This window comes from Pollicipes pollicipes, unplaced genomic scaffold (assembly GCF_011947565.3).
Source record: "Pollicipes pollicipes isolate AB1234 unplaced genomic scaffold, Ppol_2.1 Scaffold_3447;HRSCAF=4054_pilon_pilon_pilon, whole genome shotgun sequence".
Taxonomy (NCBI): Eukaryota; Metazoa; Arthropoda; class Thecostraca; order Pollicipedomorpha; family Pollicipedidae; genus Pollicipes; species Pollicipes pollicipes.
Window position 1 is genome coordinate 16,549,824 of NW_023596297.1, and position 19,871 is coordinate 16,569,694.

At 44.9% G+C, this 19,871-nt stretch overlaps 1 protein-coding gene across 1 annotated transcript; it reads right to left on the minus strand.

Moving 5' to 3' along the window:
• Nucleotides 1-7,050: 7,050 nt before the first annotated feature.
• Nucleotides 7,051-16,340, minus strand: scf (Calumenin B scf). The gene is made up of 8 exons (XM_037214533.1): nt 16,207-16,340; nt 13,283-13,385; nt 11,656-11,786; nt 11,141-11,261; nt 10,678-10,836; nt 9,640-9,787; nt 8,844-8,959; nt 7,051-7,643 (listed from the first exon to the last, which is right to left on the minus strand). The coding sequence occupies exons 2-8, from the start codon at nt 13,376-13,378 to the stop codon at nt 7,455-7,457; spliced, it is 960 nt and encodes a 319-aa protein (XP_037070428.1). The 5' UTR covers nt 13,379-13,385; nt 16,207-16,340; the 3' UTR covers nt 7,051-7,454.
• Nucleotides 16,341-19,871: the final 3,531 nt, after the last annotated feature.

Consider the following 19,871-nt stretch of genomic DNA (forward strand, 5'->3'; position numbering starts at 1 on the left):
CGGCCGTGTCCTTGCATGGGAAAGGGCTCTTAGGGCTTAGACGGACATGGGGCAGACTGTTCGTTGTTGTTGGTCTCTGGCCAACACAGAGGCTCGCATTGTCCCATGGCGTGTCCAAACGGCATAAGAGACTTTCCGACTGACATTTGAGGGCCCGTGACATTGCCATAAATGGGCCTGCCTTGTAGACCGGCAACCTTAACCTAGTTCTCCCAAATCAATTTTTGGTAGGATGTGCGAATGTAAAAAAGCTTGAAAGGATGTCGATATCTGATATCAAAACGAGCCTTCAAAAATAACAATGTCACCGTTAAAATGGTGCCATGTGAAAAGAATACATAGGGACGTCCGTATTTTCTATTCAACTTTTTATAAAAGTACATATACTACCATCTTCCCACGTATATATATATATATATATATATATATATATATATATATATATATATATATATGGTCTAGTATTCAATATACAAGAGAGGCATCATTCCGGACGGACAAGCATTCATCGCTAGTCCTGGATCCTGTTCCTTTCCAGACTGCCACCAAAACTCCGTTGCATGATTATTCCTCTGAAAGAGACTGGTGGAATACTAATCCCGAATCCTGATCATCTTTAAGAGAAGTGTTTGTGATTCGTCATTTACATAAATAACATCCTGAAACCGTTGTTCTGTGTTTCTACTAGATGAAAACACCTCTCTTTCTATTCGCTAATGACCTTCATAACTTGGGTTCAGGTGAAATAATAATTGATAAATGCTAAGACTCATTTATCAGGCGCCAAATACCCAACGAGACAATACGTGTCAATGCTTGGCTTACATTGCTGAGCACTGAATAACCGGCATATGGCCAACATAACGTCGTTTCTCCGAAGAAAACTGTTTTGCGTAAAGCAAAGAGACACTGAATAATCGGCACCCATATAAAGACATAGTTTTGCAGTAATGCTTCATGTTAATAAGAATACCAGCAGCTTTGACTGAGTTGTGTTACAGCAGTGCCCATATGTCCAACATCAAATTTCGCCAAATTGCTGGGGGTTATAGCAACCTGGTCCCTTTAGTTCCTGCACGCTGAATAAGAACATTTTGGATTATTTCAAAATTATCTGATGACAGCAAGAAAATACTACTATAATTCATTTCACATCCTTCATTTGATATGCGACTCACATCAAGGTACATGCTGCCTACACAAAAAACATCGATGTATACATATGACAGGCATAATTTTGAAACATATCTTTGGGGAGACCTGCTTAGTAAGACATAACAAATATACTGACAAAATATGTTTACAAATGGGTTTTCCATGTCCCACGTTCTTCTAAAAGTTTGGTGGCGCATTTAGAAACCAAGTAGGGGAGCCTCTACCGCTGCATAGGGAACTACATGCCCATTTTATTTAAGTCAGTTGAAAAAATTGAATCCATACCCATGATTCACAGCCCAGCATTGACCTACACCCAGTCCTCGTCCCATTCGTATGCATGGGTGTGCATGGTGCACCATGGTCTTTGAAGCTGGGGCCTGACCTGATTGTGTACAAGCGGCCTGGAAACGTCCTTAAAGTGAATTATTCACCTAAATGATCTACATTCCTGAACATCAGGCTTTAGAAAAGTTAATCAAGGGCACCATGGATGGGCAAATTTCGTTGGTTGTTCTACCAATGTACACATTGCATAAATCAAACATTCATCCCTTTCACATCCAAAACTCCGCAAAAATATGTACGTCCGTTGAACGCGCGTCCCGCGTTTTTCCGGGTCGCATCCAGTGCTGCTAAATCAAAATTTGTCACGGAGCCGGCATTCTCAATTCACATCCTTTTGACGTCACGACACCAAAGTCAATGTAGTGTCCCAGAACTCGCACAAAAGAACTTGACACCTCAAAGGCTTGCCGAAAACAATAACGCGCTTTCTTAAATCACTGGTTTTTGGTTACAAATGATTGTCAGATAACAAAAAAAAAACTTGGGGTGGAGATTTGGATGGCGTTCGAACGCTGCAGAGACGAATTGAAAGCATATACATCTTGCAATAAAATAGAAAAGTTGGACAATAGCATTACCTGAGTGGTTTTTATGCAACGTGATTTATCATTTGATTAAATTTGGGTATTTCAGATGGAGCTGGCTTCAGTTCAGTCATGTAACCCGCAAAGAGCAGCTTTAAAACGGGCCGTTACTCATCTGAAAAAATACGCTGGAAACCGCCAAAAATGCATTGTGTAACGAAAAAGGAAAATGTACATCTAAAAACACGATCATTTTGACTCAAATTTTCTGGGCTACATGACCAAACTCCATAGTATCGTTTCATATGCCTAAGAACTTCTTCCATTTTTGCTGACAGACGTAAGCGAGTGCCGCGTCTAGGGTGGCAATCGACATCCCTACAGTGGCAATCAACATCTTGCTGCCGGCTAGGATAAAACTATCAGGAGCTAATCTGGCGCTCGTGTTACGATCCCGATTTGTTCATTTTTGTATATCGCCTTGGTTTGAGCGTTCATCAAGTTGGCACCACATTCAAATTCGGATTCAGGTCCACGTTTGGGGTTCGGTGGACTCCTCAAATTGGCCTGCAACTCTATATACAGATGCAGGTTTGATCTCCTGAGCACGAGCACAAGATCTCGGACCGGTACGCTCGATTACCGTTGACATCAAGTATTGCTCAGTTTTAGTACGTTGTTCTATGTTAGCCTATATTGCATGTTCTGTAGGTATGCAGCTCATTTCAATTCGCCATGAGCTAAAAGAGGATGTATTTGGGCCTCAGGATTGTATCATGGTGTACAAACCGGGTCAGGTAAAAAAGCATGGGACATCCAGGTTGCACAGTATGATAGTTTCAGAGAGTAGGCATCCTCTTCTCTATTTCCTGAATATGACATTTTAAGGGGTTTCAGGACATGATGAAGGATGAGCCCTGGTTCTTCTGTTGCATCACCTGAAATATAAAGTCAGATTGCAGCCATTGAATGCATCACATGGTTCCAACATTACTCATACGAAAGGTGGGAAACGTAACCCATAGACCAAATTGTTAAGTTCTGACTGGCAGTTAATGGTGCCATCAGAAAAATGTTTTTGACAGTTTTTATGGAGAGGATGAAAGACAAGATAGTGTGATGATGCAAAAAAAGCAATGAAAAGGCGTCATTTTCCAACCAGCTGCCAGGATAATTTAGCAGTGACTTTAACGTGAGCGACAGCCAGCCCCTCGCACCTTCCAATCAGGTACTCGGTCGAAGGCCCCTCTGCGGGCCCCTCGAACACTGCCCCAGGCCGATTCTGGGCTCCTTGTCATAGATGACCCTTGTACACGACACAGGGGCCCCTTAATTGTCTCACAGGCCTCGCCGATGTAAATCACAGGGGAGGGCTTTAGCAATGTTTTAAAAATGGGCCCTGAATTTCAGACCTGATGCTTGAATGTTCTGGTCGCGAATCAGTCACGTGTTATGGTCGTTAGGCCTCCACCACAGGGGTGGATTTTCGCAAAAAGGCTAGGGGTTCCAGCTGAATACCCTAGCCTTAAATGCACAAAAAACTGATTTATTCCCAGATTTTATCCACTTTTCTCTCCACGTTGTAGAGCTGGATTTCTACCCAATTTAATGGGAACCTACGACACTGCTCTAATACTTTTCTTCACTCTACCTCGGCGGAAGATGTTCTTGTTGGGCATCATTATCATTTTGTTTGGCGTCGATCGCCGAAACTATGTCTCCGTTATGGACGCAGCGTTGATGTTATGCAGTTTTAAACGTTGTTGGACGTGAACAGCCTTGGGCATGACGAGAGTAAATTGGTGTTGGCGAATTGTAAGCTGCTACGGAAACCCCGGTTAGTAGCCGTAAGGCAGGCTGCGGGCTGGTGCGCAGCACTCCCGTTAGGCACGCTTGACACGGCACTGCCGTTTTAGTGGTCATTGTCGGGTGGCCACCGCTATCGGTTTACTTAGTTGGTGTCGATCACCAAGTTTTTGTAACTGCTCCATCGAACATCCACGTTGTATTGGAGGTTGGCATATTTCAACGTTTTTCTAACATTGCCAGCTACAAATTTGTTCACATTTTCGCGTGCCAACATTTGACCGGTGTGTTTTCAATTTTCCGTAGGACGTCTTATCGTGCCGTGGCAAATAAGATAACTTTCTGCAGTCTGTGGATCTTTACGCATCAACGAATAATACCAAAACACTTAGACACTATTGCACAAAACGTTATCAGATTCCACAAGATGTACTAATCGTGTCGGTAAAGGCATGCATCATCCAAGAAAAAAGCAAATACTCACGTAAACACGGTGCGAACGCGGGGCTTTTATAGTGTGACTAGCTCAGTTAGCTGCTCTCAGGTGAACATGGCATCGCAGTTTTATTTTTGTGTGCCTTTTACCCGCAAAGCAGTTGGTAGAAACCTTACTTAAAAATCAGTATAATTCTGATTCCCCATTCGTAATGCCCTGCTTGTACTTTGGCTCCAGAAGGTTGTGGCCCACTCACTGTTGGGGGCCGAATCGGACTTGGGGAGGGTAGTGGTCCATCCAAAAGAATACAAATTGACACCCGTGTCACGCTTGCTCTTTTTTCGAGTTCGTGATACGTAGTCACCAGGTTATAATTTCACAGCTGGAATGGTGTCACATTAGTGCTACGACAAAAACTTCTACCTACTGGAGTGCCACGACACCAGTTATACGCCAAATTACGTCTACTGCAAAAACTTACGCAGACTTAACTTGTAAGCGGCATTATCTCTACTGCGAAAACTAAAACGCGACATGTGTGGAACACGACAGAATCTATGCTTCAAAAACTAATATACACCACTGCATACACTATAAAAACTTATGCAGCCTTAACTTGTAAGCGAGATTGGTCTGTAAAAAACTCACGCACGACATGACTGCTGCGGGCAAAACTCACGCTGCAAAAGCTTACGCTCGTCATGGCGTGTGCAGCGAGGACTTGTACAGTCTTCACTTATACGTGACATTACTTCTACTGCAAAGACTCATGACATACCATCAGTACTGCACGGCACGGCTTATACTGCAAATTCATGTACCAGCTATTACGTCTATAGCGAAAAACTTACCACAAGTCTTAATCACGAGTCTGCGGTGTGTACGCAATGGCTGTACATCGGCGAAAGAGACACTGGAGTGTACAACTTCTTGGAGCATAAGTTTTGTCGTGTAGCGCTAATGTTGCGCATAAGTTTTGGCAGTAGAGGTAAAGTCACATATAAGGAATGATTGTTGGGTGTTCGCAGCAGAAGGCATGACTAGTTTTTGTACAAGAAGTTTTGTCGCGTATCACTAATGTGCAGAAGCATTGGCGGCAGAATGTCGTCGTCGTAACGTCGTAGCACTCTTGTCGGTGAGAATTCTTGTCGTAGCGTTTATGTCGTGGAACCAGCTGGAACACATGACGCGGCACGTGTGCATGTTTATGACAGGTTAGCGGCCAAATGTTATGGTAGACGATATTACACCACCTAAATGCCGCTTTAAAAGGTTGTGATACTGTTCTTTGAGCGGCGTTCATATCACTACTGTCCTAAACGCTGAACGAGGTCGTCAAATAACGAAACAGTGGCAGTGCCTAAATCCGCAGTAATCAACCAATCTGGCCAAACACGCCTCGTTACGCGGACATTGACCCACCACCCACTTAGCCCGGGCCATGGAACAGGTTATCCAGTATTAGATTTCTGGTTGTTGGTTCTGGTCTAGGGAGAAAACGTTTCGTAGGCACGGATTATAAATGATGCAAACCTTAATTTCAGGCATCATGAAAGCCCATGAAATTTTATTTTAGACGCTGCAGTCATAGGCACAAGAAAATACATGAGCTATGAAACAAGATAGCGGTTTTCAAGCCAAGATAACGCGACTTGCAGCATCAAAAACTATGAAGAACTGATCGTCAATCGGTGGAGACAATTTTTATCGATGGATTAAACCGTACAAGAACTCTTTCTCCAAGACTGGCATGACCCAGGTACGTCGTGAGGTAGCGCAAATATGATTGTGATGCAGCCGCTTACCAAACATGTTCTCGCTTTTCTCCGCACATGCGAGGTCTTAGGTTTGAACCGAACCGATGTGCTCATCGGCCTAAGCCCGCTGCGCCGACCACTCATGTACGTAGACCTACGCCCTGGCGACCGGGACTCTTCATATGGCTAGGAAATGACACCTCAACGCAGATAAAACTTCCGGAACGAAAATATTTGATGCCTGACGCGTTGCACTTCATGCATATCCGTTTTTGTGTGGTTCATCGTCTTAAGGGTTGTATTGCAACGGTTTCCGATATATTTGGGTCCAGGTGAAAATTAAAGTCGTTCCAAATTTCGTCGGTGACAGAAAAGACACCTTTTCACCCCTGACTGCTCGTACGCATGGGGCTAGCCGGTAGGTGCCCCAGGTATAGAGCCTCTTCTGCGAAGAATCAGACTCCAGCTGCCAGCACGGAGTCCGGAAGTGCTGACGTCCGCCGGAGGACAGCACCTGAGGTGCAAGGGCCGGTGTACGATTCAGTTAGAACTGTCCTTGGCTTTGAGGTTTTCCACCGCGGGGCGTTGCTCGACACACTGCCCGTATGACAAAGCTACATTGTGGAAGTCGAACGAATCATACGATTCGAAGTGAAAAGTGAGAAGCTGAAGTGAGAAGCTCTAGCTTTTATTACCTACGGCTGAAAAGATGACTTGCAAACATCCCAACTGACCGCCAGCCCATGCGAGCGCCAGACAATCTTCTTCACCGTTGGAGTCATGCCCACTAAGATCGTCTCAGCGAGACGTCTTGTGGTGATGTGGTCCCAGAAGGGGTGTCATGGCCAACTTTGCCCTCGAAGCTCCGTCTCGATGAGGACGTCTGAACAGGCTCGGTCTCAGTGAACATCACAACGTACTCGGTCATGGTGAAAACTCGGTCCAGGTGTGAATAGGTGGTAGTCAATGACATAAATGATATAGCTGTATCGTTTTCTCCTCGTAATCTACATAACAATATGTGTATCAAACTCGAACGTATATTTGCTCAATTCAAAACAGTATAAACGCTAAAACCACTACGCAATGCGTCGCCACGATGCGCATTTTCACAGCACTCACGCTCGTACTAAAACGCGAATCTGAGCTGGCGTTATTCATGGCTGGTAAGACATGTTGAAAGAATGCATGCAGTGTTGAGTTCAGCAACGCACCTACGTCTGTAAGGTCAATTCTCCGGCAATGCGACAAGGTCTGTTATTTACAGCGACTAGTTGAACAGAACCCTATAACACACCATAGAAACACAAACTGCAATTGACAAAACGAACCACACAAGTTTACGTCGAAGCCAACTGGTCGACGCAAGGTCAGCACAAGAGTTCGATGCGCGCTAATGCCAATGCAATGGTCAAATATCACTTGGGTTTAAAACTCGTCGTGCTTGTACAGCGCTTCTCCAAACTCCGTCGCCTGAGAGCCGACAAAAAGGTCGTATTTCTCCAACACTTCTTCCTTGGAAAGCACGCCGTCTTTGTCCACATCCGCTTCATTGATGAGGTGCTTTGACTCGGCCAGCGAGTGGTCGTAGTCTGGGGGAATGATCCAGGCGGACACCTGTGCCGCACAAAGGCCTTAGCTCGCGAAGGCGGAGCGTGTATACCATCAAAGCGGTGCTCTCGGTTAGCAAGAGCAGTCATCTTACAAAGGGTGAATTCCGAACTGCGCTGCTCCGGGATCCTCACAGAGTTATTTCTAGTTGTGGTCATCATTAAGTCCACGGGGCTTGCACCGGATCGCTAGCTCTCAATAAGTCTGGTCTTCCGTTGTCATCACCGCAATATATGGCCATTAGCCAGCATATCTGGAAGTCTCAACAAGTCTCATTATTGAATGCCAGCCCAGCGACGGCAAAGTGCGTCGAATGCCAGCCCAGCGACATCAAAGTTCGTCGAATCAGCATTGACTGCTTCAACGGAGCATCTAAATGTGTCACATCTTTGCACATTGAAAAAAGTTCGTATCTACGGACGCCTGCAGGTTGAAATGCTCAATAAATTATGTTTTGCGGGCAAGGTTAGCTACGGACAGATTTAGGCCATCGCATAACAACCTCACGCAACGGGGTGGTCCGCAGTGGAGTGCATGCAATTCAGCAAGTATTAGACAATATGCAACACTTTAAACTCATGGAAGATTGTCAGGAAGTGGGCGGAAAACACTCCCAATGTCGACGCGCCCTAAAGCGCCAATCACATCCATTACGGATTGCCAGAAACCACCTGTACAATGTAGGCATTACTTGATATCGGTAACTTGATATAACGTGCGATCACCACTCGTTTATTTGGGTTCAAACGTCTCACTTTCAAAAGCTAGGATTCGTGATAGGTCTCGTCACCTCGGATCAAGAAGCTGTCATAAACATTAATTTGGAAGCATTTTAGCGCACACCGTCCGGTCATTATAGTTGTCACATCCGCTTGTTCCGATGTGGCACGCAAAAAGTTTCACGCGTGATTCCAACCCATTCAAGACTGTACTTTCAGGAACGGTGCTCCTATAGAGCTCCAAATTTCTTAAGTCGATTCCAAAACTTCGTCACCATCGTTAACTAAGTTCAATGACAATGTGATTCATAAGCACATAAGTAGCGGAACTTCGCTGGCTGATCTATGAAAATGCCAATATTTGTCAAAACGTAAATGCCCGCGAGGGCCGCTCGCACAAACAAAGCGAGCAAAGCTCACGATGTTGCCAGCTAAATACGGTTGCTATAACAACCTGGTGTATAAAAGAGCAATGCACAAATCTCACCTCCTCCTTGTCCAAGTATCCATTTCCGTCCTTGTCCCGGTAGCTTTTGAACTGCTCCCTCTCTTTCTGGACCCAGTCGGGCTCTTCTCCACCCGCCTCACCATCGAACATGTCGCCTGGACAGAGCAACACCATCAACTTCAACATCACCAACTTCACCTTTTTAAAGGGTCACATTGTTGAACAGCTTTCCTAACATTTTCCTACCTAATCGCCAGGATCAATAGGCAAGCAAATTTGTCTTCATGGAATCCAGGACAACGTAAGTATTCGGTGATAATGTGCCAAATCCAGCTAATTTGTTATCATTTCCGTAACGCCTAATCCTCAAACTTCACTTCTTCCTCTGGCAGGCTAGGCGAGTTGAGACACACAGACACCATTCCCGTTTACAGGTGTATCTTACCGACCAACCGCTGCATCGTCGAATAAAATTTCACATGGCTCAGTTCCGAAGAATGCTACGAAAGACGTCAAAATGCCGACTTCCTTTCATGCCACGTTACTGAACCGTAACCTCGATAACAGAGCTTCGCACGGTAAACGTGTAGAAAAAGTGGCGCCACGTGAGGCATATTCAGTTTGGTGAACACCAGGTCTTGCTGTCTTGGATGTGTGAGGATGTCATCCACTCCACTGGTGAGACAATTGGTGTTGACTGATGATCGTTGAACTCCATTGGTGTTAAACGCTATACATGGCGCTATATACGATTTAGCAGTGAAGCAGCTTAAGGCAACAGTCGTGCAGTGCCTTGTAATCGGCCAGCAGTGTTCTAAGGCCAGACGGTCCTTACCGATATATTCATCCTCAGTGATTTTTCCGTCCTTGTTCTTATCAATGTCTTCAACAGTCTCCAAAATAACAATCTCCTTCATGTGGTCCACCTCCTCCGGGTGCAGGAAATGGGCAAATTCATCTCGCGTGAGATTGCCATCTTTGTCCTGGAACAGATGCTTGTCGTGAGATGCGAACACGCTCCTGCAGATACACCATTGTCGCGTTGGGATAACGGATACGGTGGCACACCCAACGTTGGTTTCAGCAAAAGCTGACTTGGAACTTATTCCCCGATCTCATTAAGATATCTGAATGAAATTAATTGGAAATGTTACAAATCCCCGCAGGCTTCCTCCGTCGAATCTCCGTTAGGATATTCAAAATCACATTACCCGGAGCATCTATCGCAGCGCACCCCAGTAAATTGGCCTACTGAGGTTGCTGAGTTCAATGTGTAGAAGTTCGCGGGAAAATCTCCTTATTCCCTTGACACATTTTTCTTACCAGAAGTCTGGCATCCGTGATGCGATACTTTTTCAAACTAACGGTTCCAACGTGGGCCGCACGCGACTGTGTACGCGGAAGAAGCACCTTCATTTACGTCAGCTCCAGTTCATAGCTTCACGACCCCGTACAAAGCATTAAAGTGGCAATATCTCAGTTACGCAGGGTTTGTTGGGTTTGAAAACTGTTCCCTGCGATCAGCTGAGGTGTAACAAAAGCGGCTGCCTGGAATCCGAGCTTTCGGGTCGTCATTAAAATAAATAATGGACGAGATAGCCTTCGACAGGCCCATTTCGCTTCACGTAATGAATATTTCTTATACGCCAAGCTCGCGGTAGCCGAGGAGCTGAATTTTTGGTTACCGTGCGCTCAACCTGAATACAATGACTGAACGATTGGTTGGTAAATCTGACAGCTGGCTTCCCTGTTCATTCAGCCTCACTGACTTTGATCTTCTGCTCTGTTCGGTCACGTGCCGCCCACCGCGCCAGATCAGGACCACCAATGAGGAGGTGGATGCGCCCCGTATCACGCGTGCTTGAGTTCATACCGCGTCGGCAGCATTCCATCTCCGGTTGTCGCGGTCCACCATCTGTTTGTAGTTTGTGCCGTCTTCATCCTCGGAGTCGTCCAGATCTTCCGTGAAGCCATACACGGACTTCCTGTAGTCTTCCCAAGATATGTTGTCTTTGTCCTTTGTGGTATGCGCCTGCAAAAGAAACGGATTCCCATGATTGCGCTTATCACAAAAACCGCGGACACAAGCAATTATGAAGTGAAGGCACCCCGTGCATATATAGCACACCTAGATCCGATTGCTGTCTGACGCTACATGTAACTTATCTATAAATTCATTCGTAAGATACATACGCAGAAGTTCCCGAGTCGCACTTAATGAACATAAATAAGCTCACATAGACACGCTACTAAATGTTAGCTATTGACCTCAAATATCAAAACCCAGCCCCTGCACAGATCACCAGGACTTAACGATAACCCAACATGTAACTTACCTCCCACTGCTTGTCAGCATCTTCATTGATGTACTTGTTCTGCGTGTGCTTCATCCATTTGGTAAGTTCTTCTTCCGTGAGTTTTCCATCCTTGTTTTCGTCAATTTTGTCCACGATTAGCCTGCGACAGTTAAATTTGTAAGCACGCCACGTCTGAAGGAAATTTTAAGTGCCACCAACATAAGGAAGAGTAGAGTTCGTCCGCATACAACGCGGAGCCCAGCCGCGATAAAGCCACCACGCGTGAAACACCTCCCCTTCATGCTCTGGCACATTTTTCCATGTGCGCAGAAAATTTGCCTGAAACGTGCGAGGATAAGGAAATATAATTGAAGAGCAGCCAACTCAGGTTTGTGGCGTTCTTGATCCACCCGTGGCGTAATGCTTTGCTATGGTTCACATCTCAATCGACAAAACACCACCGCACATGGCATGTCTTAATGCAGAGACGTACCAACGACTAGGAAGGATTTGCGATTTGCAAATGAAACCTCCAAAGCGTCGACCTTACTCACGCTAGTCTTTCCTTGCTTTCATCGGGTGAAAGCTCGTCAAACTCCTTAGCTTCATCTCCCAAAAAAGCTTCATGATCGTAGTCCAAGTTGTGTTCTTCGTCTTCATCATAGTGATCTTCATCACTGAGCCTCTACACAAAAAGATAGCCAGATCAACAATAAAATTGCTTTCATCACCAGTCCTACTCATATTTAAGCTTACGACGAATGACCGACCACATTGTCCGTCACTGACGACGCCGTGACAAAGGTTCGTAGAGCAACAGATGTGTGTCACATATGTTTGTATGCAAATCTTCATATGCGAATGCCCGTTCATAAGTGCTTACCAGTGTGTATGAACGCAACGGAGATATCCGCCCATACGCATGCTTGTACGCGCAAATGGTTGCGCCTAGGATATTCGCTACCCGTATATTTGTTACATAAAGTGTTCGTGAACGTTGATGTTTGCATCGATTATGTCCGTATAGACAACTGTTCATGAAGTAATAAGTCTGCCAAGATCAGCATCTGCGAGCGAGCTTCGAAGCACAATGCAGAATCTTTTTTGAGTTTTATGTTCCTCCATGATGTTGACCCAGATATTCTCACTTTTTTTGGTCCGGCGTTACAGTAATTCATTTCGGGTTTCGGACATGTTGGGTACACTAATTCATGTCAGGCTTATGTCATGTAGGACCAACAGTTCGGGAATTTTCGAATTTTAATGTTCAAAATCAATGTCAGACGTCCACACGCAAAATCGATTTTAAAAGGTGACAGTATCTTCTCATGAAAACCCGATCCCTTCATGTTTATGGGATGCGAGCTGAGAGCCTGCCAAAACGTTGGACACGGTATAACCGTGTCGGGTCGGGCCATCCATTCAAAACGCAAAGCCCTTTACACCCCACCTTGCGAGTCGCTTCGCGGCTCAGTGAGTGTGTGTGCTTTTGTTTTTTATTCGGGCTTTAGGACGCACTGAGCTGCTGACGCTGTATGGCTTCGCCTGTCTTTTACCTTGGCAGGAAAGGCGGGCACCGCGGGCAGTCTAACATCGTACCTCTGGTTTCCCAGACGCGTGGCATAACCAGTGCACTATCGGCACTCCTTTGCGGTTTAGTAATAACCGAACGTCCACATGCGCACATCTTCATACTGCAGACATTCGTGCGGATGTTTTTATTGCACATGTCTAAAATGCACGCCTGTGCACCGGCAAAGCCAATCAGGACGAAGAGGACGCAACAGACCAAAATGCCGGCGCACAGTATGAGACGGGATATTTTACGGGGACACCGCCGCTATAATCAATATTCACAGCAAACAATGCTATCGGCAAACCCATGTGTTACACAAAAACTGCAGTACTAACAGTACGAACGTACCTCTCCCGACCATTTATGCTGATGAGTGGTTACGTGACATTCCAGCTCACAAACTACGAAGCATACCTAAGCACTCAAAACCATTCCCCTTAACCAGAACTTGATCATTAATTTTTATCCCGTCAATCGTTTTTTCAACTTCAAATTTTCCTGATCAAACTGCGATCATTTAGCCATCTTACCTGCGAAGATGTGTCTGGTTATCATCAGTAACATGCTTTGGACATAATGAGCCTCAGACACAAAGTAATGCTCACCTTTTCCTTTGATCTGTCTTTGTGTTCTGCTCCAGTTTTGGGAGCTGCAGCTGCGAGTGCACATGTGCACAAAACACCGAGTAACAACAGACGCATATTTAACCTGCAACAATGGCAGTTGGTCAACAGACGCGCATTGCCCGTTATCATCACGTCATGCTGAACATCGCTGGCCACTTTTCTGTTGACTCTGAAGACCCGCGACCAGAAGACGTACACTGCGAAGACACACTCATGAGACCTCTGCTCGTAACGGGCCGTCCACAAAGCATTCAAGGCATTTTGTCGATTTGATCTTCGATCGACCTTCGACCTTTCTATCCCTTGCTGTGCGCAGGTTACCCAAGGCGAGAAATCCACCTCCCCTGGTTATGATGCATAACTTTTAAAATATCAACATGATTGGCCATCATACCGGAACGTAACGCTACGCTCATCCGCCCCCCCCCCCCCCTTGTTCCGCTACAGTTACGCTCCATTAAAACCGTCCTCCCCCTCTGTGCCGTCCACAATATCATGTATGGGCGGCACCTGAGGCCTATCACTGAAATGCTGTGTGACATCTCGACTGTTGGATTACCGGAGGCCAGCACAAGTAGTATTTAGGGGTAGCAATCCAGTCTACCACTCTCGGTCTGCTCACTGCTTCATCTTTCATCCCTGCAACAGCCATTTTTCCTGATGCATGTTGTATGAACAGGCCATGAGTATAATCGAGATAAGAGACAATGAGTAACAAGAGTTGGCAGCCCTGCCACAGTACCCGCACATAGCCCAAAGAAGGTCTCCTGAGCTGGGCAAGTCTAGGGAGCCGAAGCCTATCAGACACATGCAGTGGTGCCCCCACAATTTCCACTATCCTTTATCCCACTGCCCTGAAATGGTCATTGCTGCCTGCATAGACCCTAATCCCATCCCAACCAAGAACAGCAAACAGCCCTGACTAGTGGGATGCTCATGGAAAGGATAGGCATGGAAGCCAGAAGTAAACAATGGTAGCAAAAGCAATGGTAGGGGAACCCAACAAAGAGTTTTTCTTTTGCTGGTCTTTCCCTGTTAACATACACTCCTTTCTTCCTGGGCATAGGGGTCATCCATAACTTTATGCATTTTAGATCATTCTTCAATGCCCTCCCCTCTTGATAACACACTGGTCACCTTGTCAATGATAATGACAGTATACCATTTTGTACATTGTCACTGATGCAAACTTTTCCTTTTTCAATGTTTTCACCATTCTGCTTTACATTACCAAGTCTGAACACCAGCTATTACACCAGATGTAGATTGCTGACAGTGAGCAGGATGATCTTTGGCTCCCCTTTAGTAACCAGTGATCAAATCATGAGATAGAAGTTAGTTTGTTTTGACTATTGGCTATAAAATCAACCAATAAATGCAGCATTTGTTTGCTTCTAAGATCAGTAGAAATGCTGTAAAAGAGCATTCAAATGCAGTACAATGGTAAAACTGTGGGGTGCCTAAAATATAATCATTCACCTAAGATTGGATATATCATAACTTACTGGTGCACCGTACATGACAGGGTTTGGCTATCACACTGCAGTAAATATCTTATTGAGGCAAACTTATCATGCTACAAAGGAAGCACCTCAGATTCAACATATTAGAAGTAAGATGCTACTGGATCTGTTTCTTTTCAGTGTGATTTTATTATGTCAAAAAACAATAGCAGAATAAGGTCAATTGTTATTGAGTCAGGACTCCACCAGACAGACTGCACAAGGTATTTGTTGCTTCCAACATGCCTGACATGGTGGCAATACCTCACCATACCTTTCAGCACATGAACACTACAAATTCAAGTGCCCCAAGACCTGGATGCATCTGATACAGATGCTTACCAGGCTGGGAACATCACAGCCACTTAGTCATTTTATGCAACAGCCTGATTTTCATACACTGTCCTACTGATCCCAGTGGTGGTCATGCCCATGTCATAGACTGAAAAATCATGTCATGCTGAACATGGAGCACTGCCGTAGCTGCAAGTAAATTTGTGCGTGCACATCAAAAACCTGCATGCCTTCAAGTTTAGCACATGTTTACCACCAATTTCAGCACATAGAAAGCCATTTTTCCAAGTAGTTATGATGACTGGAAGATATTTTCAGGTAGTAACACCCTAAAAACTTTTTTTCCTGCAAAACAATTTATTATTAAGCATATTTTGGACTGGCCTTAGTTTTCATTCATGTGGGCATAAGGTGCAGTGTGCTGATATTAACTAGACATATGGTGCAAGGGATGGACTTTGTTTTGCAGCCTGGTCCATGCATGATTGGTCTCATGGCAGACATGTAAGTTGTTAAACACATTTGCAAGGAACATTATACATGTAGATAAGACAGCACTAAAGACCTCATTCCTTGTAAAAATACTGGGAGAATAGAGCAATAGATGCATAACTTTCTGAGCTATATATTCTTATCAGCACAAATATCAGAGGTCTGATTCTGATATCTGTTTCTACTAATACTTGTCTTGACAAAGGCATGTAGCCAAAATATCAATACATGCATCTCCCATTCTCCTGGCCATTGTACATGGAATATGGCAGTAAGTCTTGCCTCACCACAGAAGACACACAGCAAAACTACCAATTCCATTAAATATCAATGTTTCATGTTTCTTTCATTTCAGCCAAGCACAATGCAGAGGGATGCAACACTACAGCCATGTTAGCATACATGCCTGCTGGGAGGATACAATTGCCAGCTCCATTCCTCCCTGATGGAACGATGCTACAGTGTTCCTTGAGGTTGAGTCATAGACTGTTTATTCCTGACGCGGAAATAAAGTGTATCCTTGACAGCATAGCGAAGATGCAGTTTCGAAAAGAGCTGCGGAATTATTATTTCACTCAGTTATGTGCATAAAATAAGCTTCCAAGGTACACTTACCGGCTTGAACCCACTTCAAGCCAAGCTGTACAGCAAACGGCTCGGTATTGCAGGCAAACCTAATTACAAACAACAACGTTCAATCTTTCCCGCTCCAGGTCCAAATGCACAACCGGCGAGAAACGCCCACAAAGACAGCGGCTTAAATGAGACTTCATCGCCACGTTCACTGATTTTTAGAAGCAGACTTATAGTATAATTTTTGTCCCAGCAGAACCTTTTCTCAATGAAAAGGGACATAAATGTGGTTTGGTTTTTACACCCATTCTCACAATTGAAGGATCTAATTGAAATTTTGCCTTATTATAAATTGTGGAACAGTGTTTTCTGTTAAAAAACCAAGCATAAATGGAATAACATCATCATTTGAACTAGTATGTTTTAAAAAGGCAAATTTCCTACCAACTTTGCAGCAATGCAGGCACACGTCATCCCTGGCAGCACAAACAATGATGTCAACCAATCACAGCGACGTTCAGGAACTTGGGTGTGTTCGCAACCGGTCGTAATATATCTTGCACTACATTGCAGGTGACTTGCACTATCTTCATTCAAATATGTTATTGGGATACTTTCCAGATTATTCGCAGTGGGCTTTTTAACAATGGAGTTGAGTTTTTATTCCAATTCAAGTACTCTTAGCTAACACCAGTTGAGACATTCAATCAATTGCGTAAGCTGTTCAGTTCATTCGCCAAGAACAATATACATCTAGATAAGACAGAATCACTAGCCTTATTCCCAGCGAAAAAAGGGAGGAGAATGAAGAGATAGATCAGTTGATATTTCGGCAACATGTTTTCGCCGAAGCGAGTATCAGTAGTAAATTTAAACTTGGCTGCCGATCCTGCTCCTGCTCGACTTTTCAGTGTCTTTGTTTTGTGTGTGTGAACAGCGAGCCACAGTTTTTACAGGTAATCAGAATTCAGGTGATTTAACAAGGAGCGAGTGCCACCCATTACCACGATGCGGTGCATATCTAAGAGTAAGAGTACGCGAAAAATACGTGTACATGCAAACGAATTCATGCGCACCACGCATCACGCTTCATTCAGGCATGCAAGCAATTTCCAGTAAACAGGCATCACACATCAAGCCTCATTTATACATGCGATTTCAATGAAACAGGCATCGCGTATCACGCGTCAGGCTCACTCATGATTAGAAACTCTTTGCATGATGCAAACAATTTTAATTTAGCACGCATCACACATCAAAGCACGTATCACATTCTCATGATCGGCCAGGACGAGCTCCTTGCGGTACTGTCTGGTCGCCGACTTTTATAAGAATCCAGTCATTTATTTTCTTTGCTTTCATTCACTTGATGGTATTTGAACGTGTGAAGTACGCCATTCTGGATAGGCTGACATACTGCGTAGTACTGCATACCGAAGTATGCTGCGTGCGTTCTGCACAACTTGGGCGCCAAATGTCTAATAGATTCTTAGTTGTTCCTCGGGTCCACAGACCTTATCGCACACTGCTCATCATGGCCGATTATGCGAACGTGATAAGTGCCTTGATAAGTGTTGTGTCCTAGCTTTAAATCGTTTACATGATTCATACCCGAGTTTTTTTAGTTTACTTGAGTGATGCCTGACGCGTGACATCCTATTCAAAACCGAGTACGAACTCGGTCCCTCCGGTAGAGGCTAAAACAAACAGAACACCAACCAGACAGGAAAAGTGAATCCATTCTTATAAAAAGTTGGCGACCAGACCTTAACCTACGGAGCTTATCATAGCCAACCATGGGAATGTAATAAATGTCTTAATGTGCGATGCGTGCTAGCTTAAAATCGTTTTCATATACCAGGGATGCCGACGCGTGGCACGCGATGCCTGTTTAATTACAATCATTTGCATGTATAAATGATGCATGCTGCCTGTTTACTTGAAATTGCTCGCATGTTTGACTGAAGCGTGATGCGTGATGCCTGTTCACTTGAAGCAATTTGCATGTGCATGTACACGTATTTTTCGCTTATTTCTATTCTTAGTTGAACATGTGCTGCATCCTAGTAACGACTGGCAACTGTGGCTCGCTATTTCCCCCCCCCAAAAAAAAAACAAACAAAAAATAGGGTATGACCAGCAGGCAATTTCCAACTTACTACTGATATTTGTTTCGTTAAAGGCATGTTACCGAAATGTCAACTCACCTATCTCTCCATTCTCCTGGTTTTTCGACGAGGAGTAAGGCTGTTGCTACCGTCTTCTTGGCATTCGATTGATCCTTAAAAACTTACTTTTGCAATTTTTTTGTATGGTGAATATTGTAACATTAACTCAGCTCAAAAACGTTCTACAATTTTTGTGCTAAACTCAGCAGATATGTGCTATTTTCATTATGACTGCCCTCTTCTTGGAATTTTTTCTAAACTATATTAAAACTTAATCAACGTTCTGAAGAACCCGTACATTTTTTCCGTCACAACCGAAAGTCGCACCTGCCTGGCTAGCATACACGGAAGCGCGTCATTGCTCCACATGTGTTATCCTTACCGGCCGCCTCCCAGCCAGCAATTTGTGTTGGCTGAAGCGCAAAAGGTAGGTGCAGCCCGGTGGGATCCTAAGTAAGCCCAGCCTCAGGGCATTGATGCGGGAAAACGGTGTGGGCGCAGCTCATATTTTGCTGGGCAAAGCCTTCACATGAGCTCAGCCTAGGAATTCTCGGCTATGCCTGATGGGCTCCAGTCAGGTTATCGCATCCAGGGCGACAACTTGAGCTCAGTCCATTTGTATGCATACATACCCCAGGGGGTGCAGCCCTTATTATGTTGGGTAGCGCCACAACCAGAGCGCCATACGCTTAACACATTCTTAGTAATTCCCCGCGTCCACAGCGTAGCAAACCATACTAGCAAAAAACAGAAGTATCATTTCATGTCACGTGGTTGACCCGAAAAAAACGTTATTTCGATGAGGATTCCAAATCGGGGTCTTGTCGGAGAGAGATTGCGTCCTCCTGGGTCCTGTCGTAACCTCCTACCTGCTCACGGCAGAGCTGATTCCATCGGTCGAGCGACTTGGACTAGGATTAAAATGCTACATCTGGGGTGGTAGCCATCGACCCAATGGCTACTGCAGGTATCAGGGTTGGTCGATGTACCCCATTCTTAATACATTCAAAACCGGGCGTAACCGTCAGGCCGGTACCGCACAGCTTATACGCATGGCTGTCAAGTACTTGCCACATGAGACCCCTGACATCTGAACGAACTTGGAGAGTCGTGTAGGAAGCCCCTAAATTACTGCGCAACCGGCCCGCATACATCGGACTGAATGGGAGTCTATCAAAGTCCCAGGTAAACACGTCCATTTGGAGCGTGTCAGCGCAACGGAAGCCCTTCATGTGCAGATCCGCTTTGATCGACTCATCACTGCAGTAAGTGACGTGCAGTAATCTGGGTGTTTCTTCCATGAACACCTGTTTTGGACATCAACTGTCAGGCTATAGGGCAGAAATGACCAGATATCCTAACGCTATAACATCACCATCATGTGGTGCTAGAGAACATTGTACAAACATCAAACAAGTGCATTTTTGTGTCGCGGATGGAATTTTTGCGGACAAAATTGTCACCAGCAGCGCAACGCAATACCATATGACGAAGAAATCGGAATGGCATCCCCGCCCAGCAGCGTAATCAGGAATCTGT